The following is an 11,020-nucleotide window of genomic DNA, read 5'->3' as shown; positions in this document are numbered from 1 at the left end:
GCATGATGCTGCATGAAAGAAGTTCATCATAAAAAGACGATAGGTTGTACAATTCCACTGATGTGAAATGCCCAGAACAGGAAAATCATGGAAACCAGAAGTAAACTAGTGGGTGCCAGGGGCTGAGGGAGGACAGAGAGTGACCATGAGCACAGGTGTCTTTCTGCAGTGACGACAATGTTCTAAAATTAAACAGTGGAGGGTACGGGTTCCCAACTCCATAAATACACTAAAACCCGCTGAATTGTACACTTTAAATGGGCAAAGTTATATGGTGTGTGAGCTCGATCTCAATAAAGCTGTGACTCTATTTATAGTCTGACTTTAAAAAGTGTAATTATATTTATAGTTCAACTTTACCACTTTACTACAGAAAATATAGAGTATATGAAGAATTTCCTTTAACTGCAGGGTTCTAAATCATCTTATATAAAACAGTTTTCAATAACATTCTTTTAATGAAGATTAAAAAATCATTAAGGAAATATTACAAAGGAAACAAAACACGAACAAAATTACATTGTTCTGATACTTCGTGAGACATAATTAGATTTTGCTATAAGCTTTGCTGAACAACTATACAGTAATATTTAAATAAATCCATTTGCTTTATACAAAAGAAACACCCTAACACAGTAGAGTCTCATAATGCCTTGGTGAACACCAATTTGATGTTTTAGGATTTTAATGTGTTAAAAGATTTTCAAACTCAGGCAAGTTTAGAAATGTCTTCGTATTGAATTCCTTCAACTCTGCGTCCTTTTAAAGGGCCCTACAAGTTAAAACAAATGGGGAAAAAAAGATTAAAAATACACAAGTACTTAAAAGACAAGAAAATGACACTACCCTTAAAGATCCATCTATGCCTTTTCCATACCCCTCCCTCTAATACCATTAGGGTAGCCAACATTTTGTAGGAGTATGAATTTTAAAATATTCTATGGCATAGTCATTAAGAAGTGCCATGACTTCTTCGGGACATGTGAAATGTGTTATCACGACATGTTGCAGCTGGGACCTGCTAGCTGTTGGGCATGTCCCCTGCTCACTGGACATTGTCCCTGCTTCCCCGTGTGGTGAGATGTGGTCACAGGATGGAGCTCCAGCCACAGAGTTGAACAGAAGTGACGCACGCCACCTCCAGGCCCAGGCCATGCTGTCCTCACACACAGCCTGCCACAATCCCCGGGGCCCATCTGAAGCACATGAACATGGCAATTGTAATAGCCACTTGCTGAAGGTGATGGAGACACGAGCTGGAAAGATCCTGGCCAGGCTCACAAACCACTCCTCAGAGAAGAGCTAGTCCCTGATCAAGAACACCCATTTTGGATTTTAGAATGAGAAGTTAAATTCTGTTGTGTGTTTGTGCCATTTGGGAGTTTCTTTTTCAACAGCAAATATTATTTTAAGCAATTCAGATACTCCCATTCAAATGTGTTTATAGTTGAGCTTTGACAATTCGGCTGGTCTTTCTTACAGAAAATGAGCCCAACTTTAAACATATTTGCTTTTTCTGTTCGTATTTAAAAGAAGAGAAAAGGGGAAATCTGGACATTGGGAAAGAACAGCTGTCACAGAAGTGGACACCACCTGGGAGCACAGAGGCAAGAATGTGGCCCGAGCCCAGACTGACTGAGTTCAAACACCATCCTCAGCCAGTGACTCGACCCTTTGGTGCCCCACCATCCCTTGAGGGGAATAATAATAGGATCTCAGTTACTGGGCTGCTGGGAAATATAATGAGTCAATGAAGTTAGAATAATATCTGGAGTATAAAAGGAGTAGGAGCTCAATAATTCTTGGCTCTTATTAAATATTCTGGTTAAAATTTGAAAGCTGGTCCTCTCTCTTGCAAAATATAAAATGATGATGACGAGGACTCTCACCTTGAAGTGAGATTTTAACTTTTTATTGAGGATCATACCTCTCCTTCATAATCCTTTTTAAAATGCTCTCCTTTAATATGTAATAATGACTGTGTTTAAAGGAAGTAAGTTCCCAGATAAAGCATGACTCGGGTTGGATCTTTTGTTACCAAGTGTAAAGGCCTGTGGACAAGTACGCTTTTCTGGTAAGAATACAAAGCTGGGGAATAAGGGAGCCAGTCATTTGGTTAATTAGGCAAACAGCTAAGGTAAAAGGCTTAGACTGTTTTTAAAAAATTTGTGGAATATTTAAAAATCTGCTTATTAAATGAGTAAATTTCAAATATTTTGATACTGATGCCACATTTTAGACACCAGAAATGATAAACTAGTGGGAGAAATCATTTGGAAAGTTCATGTGTTTCATGGCAATGATGTAAAGGAACTGTGGGGACACAGCTAAGTGGACACACAAATGCAAACAGATTATTTTTAAATTGGGGGGAAGGTGTGAAAGAAAAGTAAAGAAGCAGGTGGATCTCTTAAAAGTACACGCTGCTTTGCAGGCAAGCAGGCCTGTTATGTGGGTGTCCTCCTAGCTCCTGCCTCAGTTCAGCTCTGTACGGCATGCAAGCTCAGGAAGGAGCAGCTCGGGTCACAGCGAGGGAGCAAAGAATGGGCCCGCGAAAACCAGACTGCGACCCAAAGGGATCTGGACGGAGCCTAGAATGTCCTCCGTGCTGATTAGCCGTTTTGCATTGCCTGAGATGAAAGCATGGATTGAAGCAGGATCTAAACTGGAGAGTATACAAAGTGCAGGAGAATCATTTTGCCAAGGAAATATGAGATTTTCCATGACGTTATACTGACTGAGACAGAGAGAAAAACTGAGTTTTAATTAAAAAAGAACCTCAATCTATTAATTTAATTAGACTAGTAAATTTCTCAGTACCAGGAGATGCCCCTTCCTTTCCTTCTCTTATAGTTTATGTTAGTTAGTGACAGTTTTTAAGTTCTTGTTGTCAGGGACAGAAAAAAAACGCTCAATTTATTTAAATGTGGTTTCTCTCAGATAACGACCTACATGATTTTTCCAAACGTAGTCCAATATGGGTTTAGGTGCCTACAACACCACACATGAAATTGGGCAGTTACTCTAAGTTCTAGAGAGGGCTCAGGAGGGTCCTCAGACTCTCTGAGGGCCTATTATCCCCCCAAGTGCTAACTTACTGCACTGGATGTAAAAAGGGATTTCATTAAGAGTCACAGCACCATTGTTTGAAGTTTCAAAATGCATTATATGGTTGGGGGAAAGCCCATTTCAGGCCCTTCCTCCCCCCAGAAGACACTTCAGGCCACACTCGCAGACCTGTCCGTGAGCCATCCGCTCTGCAGCAAGCACTTGCACATCAGATTTCCTTAAATTACTTTATTGACTCCACTACCTTTAGCCCTTTATGAAAGAAGGGAAGGACTCTTCAAAATAAGGGCTCTTCCTCCATTAATTCTGCCTCTATAATCCCCACTCATGCCAGATTGAGTTTTATATTACATGTGAGGAAAAAAGTTGAGATATGAAACTGAACATACCGCATACAATTTTATAAAATACAGACTGGAAAGGAACAGGTCAAAATACTAAAGGGAGTTATCTGGCCAGGGGATTATGGGAAATTTTTAAAGTTATTTGTATTCAATTGACCTTTTCAGGTTTTACACAATGAATATTGTTGTAGACTGAGTGTGTCGTCCGTTCCCCCCACCCCCATAGAATTCATGGCTGTCACCTAACGCCCAATGGGACCGTATTTGGTGGTGGGGCCTTTGGGGAGTGATGGGGTTGTGGGGGTGGGGCCCGCATGAATGTACTGGTGCCCTTATAAAGACCCCGGAGAGCTCCTTTGTCGCTTCCATCATGTGAGGACACAGGAGCCAGGAAGCAGGCCCTCAGCAGACACTAAATCTGCCAGTGCCTTGTTCTTGGGACTTCCAGCCCTCAGACCTGTGAAAACCAGATTTGCTTCTAAGCCACCCAGTCTATGGCATTCTGTTACAGCAGCTCGCGTGGACTAAGGCACACATGCATTTCTTTGGAAATCCGGAAACGAAATACTTTACAAGGGCAGAGTCATTACAGAAACTAAGCTTACAGATTTCCATATAGGAGAGAAGACAAACAAAAAAACCCAGACTCTAAAATAAAACAAAGACCAACCCAATGAAAAGGACCTATGGCATCTTTTTAAAGCATTTAGAAATTCTTTGTGTAAATGTACGTACAGTTTCAATGATTATTGTAGCTGAGAAAGTCTTCTCATTGATGGATTCTAAGGTGCCTTCATTTCCTCTGTAGCCTCCATTTAAAACAAGAATTCTTTTTCCTGCAGTAGAAGAGAATATCACACTGAACGCAAAGAAATGTTCACTTTTTTCTTCTACCTTGTTACAGCAAAGTGCAGTTACACTGAATGACACCCTCTTAAAAGTCCTTAATCCTTTTAGAACTCTAATATTCTAAAGGAGAGTCTGTAGGTGCCTTTGGGACTGTAATGTTATAGGAATCCTCATGTTTTTTTCACTTGTCAAAGGGATACATTTTAGCCTTAGGTTGCAATGAGTAGAAGGTACTTAGGGTCCAGAAATAATCAGAAAAGAAAAATTAGCTTACTTTGGCTTTTTTTTTTTTTTTAAAGAGAGAGAGAGAGGTGTGTGAGCAGAGGGGAGAGGGGAGAGTGGCAGAGGGAGATGGAAAATCTTAAGCATGGAGCCTGATGCAGGGCTTGATCTCAGGACCCTGAGATCATGACCTGAGCCAAAATCAAGAGTCAGACACTTAACCGATTGAGCTACCCAGGCGCCTCACTTTGCCTCTTTTTAAAAATCACAGGATGGTTTGGCAGTTTCATAAAAAGTCAAACATATCCTGCCTTGAGTGAGCCATTCTAAGTATTTTCCCCATAGAAAAGAAACCCTATGTCCATATAAAGACTTGTGTGTGAATGTTCTTGGAAGTTTTACTTGTAACAGTCAAAAAACTGTAACCAACTGAAGTGTCTATCAAAAGGTGACTAAATGAAAAGTGGTACATCCATACAGTGAAACCCTACTTCACAACAGAAAGAAGCTACACATGACGTGACAACATGCAGGGATCCAAAATAATTGCGCTTAATGAAAGATGCCAGGCCAAAAATCAGGACACAGGGTATGATTTCATTCATATAAAATTCTAGACAGATACAAACTTTTCTATAGTGATGGAAAGTACACAAGTGGTTGCCCCGGGGGACATGGGAGGCAAGAGTGGAGGGGTGGCAAGGAAGGATGATAAAGGGCAGTGATAACACTGGGAGGGGGAGGGAGGTGATGGGTACACTGGTAAGCTCCATCGTAGGGATGGTTTTGCAAGAGTATTCATGGGTTAAAACTGATCAAACTGTATACTTTATACAAGTGCAGCTTTTTGAATGTCAATTATATCTCACTAAAGCTGAAAACAAATTTTTTTTTTAAGCCATAAAATGAGTTTTATTTTAGGAGGAAAGAATAAAGGATCTGATAAGTGGAAGTTTTACACAGACTAACACTACCACTAGTGCCAGCGATGATACCGTTATGAAGGCTTCAGGTCAGAGGCAAACCACCTAAACAAGGTAGCATTCATACTAGATATTTAGAAGTACTTAAATGATAAAGACAATTAAGGAAGAGAAAAAGCAAAACAATACTGAATTTGATTTTACCATCTTAGGTAGCCAAAGAAATATATTAATAACAACCAGAGTATGACTGATATTTTTTTCCTTATGAGTTTGTGTTTTGCTTCAGGAAAAAAAAAAAAGGATTCCAGGAAGGGGAAATTTATTCACGCCACAAAAGAGCTTTCACAGAGGACTGGTAAACTATCGTGTCGCCTGAAATGAAGCACATCAGTTCTACTGGCACCTACAAATTTCTAGAAAGGAAATCCATGTCTATAACTGTTAGGTAGTGTTGAGAAACCCTGGTTTTAAGGATGGAATCACCAATTTTAATAGCATAGACATTAAATGGTCTGCAAAAAGATTTACCTGGTGCTGGAATTACTGTTTCTAAATGAGTCTGGTCAAGTTTCAGCTTGTCTCCAGAGTCAATCATCTTTACAACAGCTGTATATTTGTCAATTACTTCCTGTCATGTGAAATCAACACTTTTATAATAGCAGAAATAAGTGCACACAAATTTCAAAGGACAGAAATAGGTTAAGATGAAAACAAATGAAATTCCAGTCAAAAGGTAAGAGCAACTCCTGCTATAAATGACACTATTTTATAGATTCCATATACGACTTCTCATTCTGTGCTTTTTAATTTAAAAAAAAATGTATTACATTTTTATTTTATTTTTTTTAAGATTTATTTATTTATTTATTCATGATAGACATAGAGAGAGAGGCAGAGACACAGGCAGAGGGAGAAGCAGGCTTCATGCCAGGAGCCCGACGCGGGACTCGATCCCGGGACTCCAGGATGGCGCCCTGGGCCAAAGGCAGGCGCCAAACCACTGAGCCACCCAGGGATCCCCTTATTATGTTTTTAAATTTAAATTCCAGCAGGGTTAATACACAGTGTTCTATTAGTTTCGGGTATACGATATAGTGATTCTATGCTTCCTAATAAAGAATTCAATTCAAGACTTAGCAAAGGTTTTCATCTGTAAAGAATAAAAAGACTGGTTGGTGATCTTACAATACAACTTCAGCAAATACAGTGAGAGGAAGAATGCCGAGCTTCAAGTACAACAGAAGGGCATTTGTGCATGCACAATGCCGGGCGCCGGAATGGAATGATTTAGGAATGGCAGTGAGGACTGGAGCGTAGATTTTTAAATTTTAAAATCCTAGGGCAGCTAGAAGTCTCTCAGGCAAAACACAACAAGGGAGTCGTCCTTGGAACTCTGGGGACTTAATCATACTCCCCATGGTTAACAAAGAGGCTGCGTCTCACTGACTGGCAAGGCATCACAGTGAGTGAGCGAGTTTAAGCTGCACCATTGGGATTTCATACATACTGTTTGCTCCAGTAAGGAAGCACCAAAATTAAATATAAACTATGTTGTTGTGAAATGAATCATTTTCCCAACAATTATGAATTCACTTTCCTTTCATGAACCATCGGGCACCTCAGACACAAGTCTCCCGCCCTGAGGATTTGATTTTTCAGGGACACCAAAGTGGCTTGACTCCGCGAGCCACCAGCTCTTCACAAATTCCATTCCCAGCCTCCCGTCCTTACCTTAACAACACCCTTTTTCTTATGATATTTCTCTCCAAGTTTTTTGGTTATAATTTTCACGATGATTTCCTAGAAAATAACAACAACGAGAAAATAAAGATGAAAGGAAAAGACCTAAATCATCTTTTCGGGTTTACCCCTTCGCTTTAAATCACGTTCACCAAGAATCACGGCCAAAACGTAAACTGCTCTGCTAAATAGAAAATTCTGGAGTTCTAAGCCTTCCTGATTAGGCAGAGCATTCCCGTAGTGATCTTTTATTTCTTCTTTCTCCCTTTATTCAACATGACTACCAAGAGGGAAGACAGTGCCTGCCTCAAGGCTGATTTCGACACTGAAGGTCTCTTGAAATCTAGGACTTTTATTTGCCAATCTCGACCCTATGAATCCATGTCTTTCACAAATAACTTCTTTCTCTCTCTTCATTCAAGGAAGTGAAAAGGGCCGAAGATATTACACTGCTGGTGTTCGCTGCTGATAAAAACTCGATGGCAAGTCTCACTGGGAATCGCAAGGAACTGAGTCTTTGAGCTCACGCATGACATTTTCCACAATGTTCTTTTCTCATTATGTTACTCTGAATTTTTGATACAGACTGGATTTTCCCAGATTAGCTTCGGCTAAAAGTATCGTTCTTCTGAACATCTAATTCTCAAATGGGAGAGAAATCTGGGCTTATTTCATATTAATGCATTCTGAGTTTGGTTCTTTATCATCATTTTCCTGATTTAGACGAGCTAACGGCTGATCATGAAAATTCAATCCCGACTTAATGCTACAGTCACTGTAGTGATTCTGTATTTGTTACTTCAAGTGAATGTAACAGAGGTACTAGATGGTCACAGTAAGCCAGTCTAAAAATATTATGAATCAAAATTCAGTAAGGATTTGGGGGGAGGATATATTATAGCAGAAAAACGTATTTAAGAGAAAACGTGAATGGTCTTATTCTTAAGTCTCTAAGAATCTAAGGTTTTGTTTTTTTTTTCCCCCTACTGGGCAGCAAAGCAAGATTTATTAAGTGATAACAAAGCAAAATTTACTGAGTGATAGTACTAAGCTCCTAAAAAGGGGGGTGACCCAAGAGGGGTTGCCCAATAATCTAAGACTTTCTAAATGAAGCCAACTAATGCCAAACAGCTTCTCTGATTTAGCCAGAGTATTTCCGGGCTAAGTTTCTCAAAGGCCCTCATGGGTACATGCTCATTATTTGGAGCTAACTCATTATATCATTGGGCTTACTGACACTAGCTCATGCAATAGATCTGTTCAAAGTATTTCTTTTCTGAGTTTAAACATAAAGCTCTCCAATCTATCTGTGTGGACTGCTGGTTATTTTAACAAACATATTGACCATTAAAAAAAAAAAAAACATATTGACCATTTCAACGTAAGTGACACACAGGGTCATCAGAGCAACTGTTGGATGATCCTCACTTTTACTGTAATACACTGTAGAAGGGAACCAGGAAAAAAAACAGGAATAATTTATTATGAGAGAATTATCAAACATAGAACATAACTGAAAGTATTATCAGTGGGAAGAAAATTTTTGGACTAATTAAAACTTGTAATGATTTCTTTCTTTCTTTTTTTCTTTTGGTTTTCTTTTTCCTTTAAACCAATGAAGGGCACATCAGAATCACCCAGGAGGATGGTGAAAATATGCATTTCACTACAGGAGACTGGATAGTAAAAGTAGTAAAATATCTAACCTGGAAAAAACACTTTTCTAAGAATTTGTGAATTTCTCTATGGTAAGAATGACTGCTTTCAGCAAAATTCTTGATTACACTTTCATAAACAATAATCAAACTATTAATATTCAATGCTAAGTGGGACTCCTGTGCTCCTGTGGGGCTCAGTCAGTGAAGCATCTGCCTTCAGCTCACATCATGATATTGGGGTCCTGGGATGGGGCCCTGCATTGGGTTCTCTGCTCAGCAGGGAGCCTGCTTCTCCCTCTGCCCCTCCCCCTGCTTGTGCACTCTCTCTCTCTGAAATAAATAAATAAAATCTTAAAAAAAAATTTCAAATCCTAGCTACTGGAATGGAGAAAACAAAACAAAACATGGGTGGTTTCCTCCCTTCAGACCCCCCCTTTACTAATCTTGACTAAATCTGTACTCAGAGATGGGGAATCAGGGGGCCTGACACATTCCAGGAAGCAGTACTGTTGACCAGTTGAAATCACAACCTTACAGAATCAGATTGCCAGGGAGATCCTGACTCAGTGCTTACTTATGGCCTTCAGGAAATTACTCAAATGCTTTATGCCTCTTTTCTTACCTATAAAATGGGAATTATAACAGGAATTACCTTATAGGATTGACATAAGAGGACTCATTCCCTATTTAACACAGCAAGTATTTTCACATTAGCTAACTTGCTTCCTGATCCTTCTCATGGCCATGGGTTTTCTGGAACATCACAGACTCTAAACGACTCTGCATTTACCTGGGCGTAAGGAATGTGCGACAAGGCCCCCCACCTTGACCTAGCTGGTGCCGCCAGCAACAAAAAGCAAATGTACAGGAAGTTTGGGATACACTGAGCTCAGGCATAAAACTGTCGTGGCCAAAAAGGTACACAGGAAACAGCAAATGTAATCTACGCTGGAAAGCAAGCTCCAGAAATTGTGCTCAGTCCCTCAAAACCTGGGAATTTTTAACTTTTTCTTTTTTTTTTTTTTTACAACATAATAGAGTCTCAGGGGATGCCAACTTGCGGTTTCAGGAAAGTTCTTTCAGGAAAGAAATGCCTCCCATGTAGAAGACCACAAACTAAGATATGGAAGCAAAATTATTTTCAAGCTTAGAAGAAGCAGGACAATGAAAATGTGATTGAGAATGTGGGACTTCTTGACCTTCAAGGTTATTATTAATCTTACTTTCCGAATCAAAATGATCTAAATGACACACTCTCACTACTTTTCAGTCTCCTATTATTGATCAAACCAGCTTCTTTCAGGAGCTTTAATGAAGACACCCTGAGCGTCTTATGAAAACTTTACATCTAAGTTCAAGACAAAGCATCAAGAAGTAATACTTTTTAAAATTTTTTGTTTTAAAATTATTAGCTTAGAATAACAACAATAATAAATACACGATAAAATACAAAGCTTTACTTGATGTTTGTAAAATTAAAACTGGCTTTTTTGACAAAGTACCTAAAGAGAGATTTCAAGTTCAATAAGCTATAAGTTGAAAACAATTAACTTTGACATTCACAATTTCACCTTTCAGTCCCATTTCTGAAAACACAACCCTTGTCTTAGGGCAAAAATTGGAAATAATTCCAGGCTTAAATTCAAGATGTCCACAAACAAATCTGACATTAAACTCAAGAAATCTGACCAGCCTGTAAAGGTGAAGTAATTCTCCAATACAGGTGCAACTGATCAGTTAAGATCAGATAAAAAGAAAAGTCATGAAAGTTATATATCCATACAATTTAAGTATATTAGAGAAACTCAGTCATTTATCCCAAATGCTCTTTACATTATTCACTTTTTTAAAAGCATTCAGGACTTAAGAAGCTCCAGCTGAGTACCTACCGGCTGTAGCCAGTGGTCTGTTCGGGCAGTTCTTTTCTTTTCCTCTTCAATCTGTAGAACACAGAAGACATTCATAGAATCCGCTCTTTAAAATCCTCCAATTATTTCAAATACCATTCTATGTAGCAAAAGAATAGCATAAAACGTATACCTCAAAAAGAGATACATGGAATTTACAAGCTCTGACAAATACAAATAAACACTTTTTGCAATTAATTTTTGATTAAAAGAAAAAAAAAACACTTTGGGGAGGGGCGCACACATTTGGATCAGTTGGTAGAATGTGTGACTCTTGATCTTGGGGTTGTGGGTTTGAGTTCCAC

At 39.0% G+C, this 11,020-nt stretch overlaps 1 protein-coding gene across 1 annotated transcript in view; it reads right to left on the bottom strand.

Moving 5' to 3' along the window:
- Positions 1-438: 438 nt before the first annotated feature.
- KIN (Kin17 DNA and RNA binding protein) overlaps positions 439-11,020 on the bottom strand; it is a 37,977-nt gene continuing 27,395 nt past the window's right edge. The window contains exons 9-13 of the mRNA XM_077897277.1: positions 10,698-10,748; positions 7,142-7,210; positions 5,939-6,038; positions 4,149-4,249; positions 439-772 (exon numbers count right to left, since the gene is read on the bottom strand). Of these exons, the coding sequence (XP_077753403.1) occupies positions 710-772; positions 4,149-4,249; positions 5,939-6,038; positions 7,142-7,210; positions 10,698-10,748 (384 nt within the window). The 3' untranslated portion in view covers positions 439-709. The remainder of the gene's footprint in view (positions 773-4,148; positions 4,250-5,938; positions 6,039-7,141; positions 7,211-10,697; positions 10,749-11,020) is intronic.

Source organism: Canis aureus, chromosome 5 (assembly GCF_053574225.1).
Source record: "Canis aureus isolate CA01 chromosome 5, VMU_Caureus_v.1.0, whole genome shotgun sequence".
NCBI classification, from domain to species: domain Eukaryota; kingdom Metazoa; phylum Chordata; class Mammalia; order Carnivora; family Canidae; genus Canis; species Canis aureus.
The sequence above is the reverse complement of the archived record's forward strand: the minus strand, read 5'-3'. Positions and strand labels throughout refer to the sequence as shown.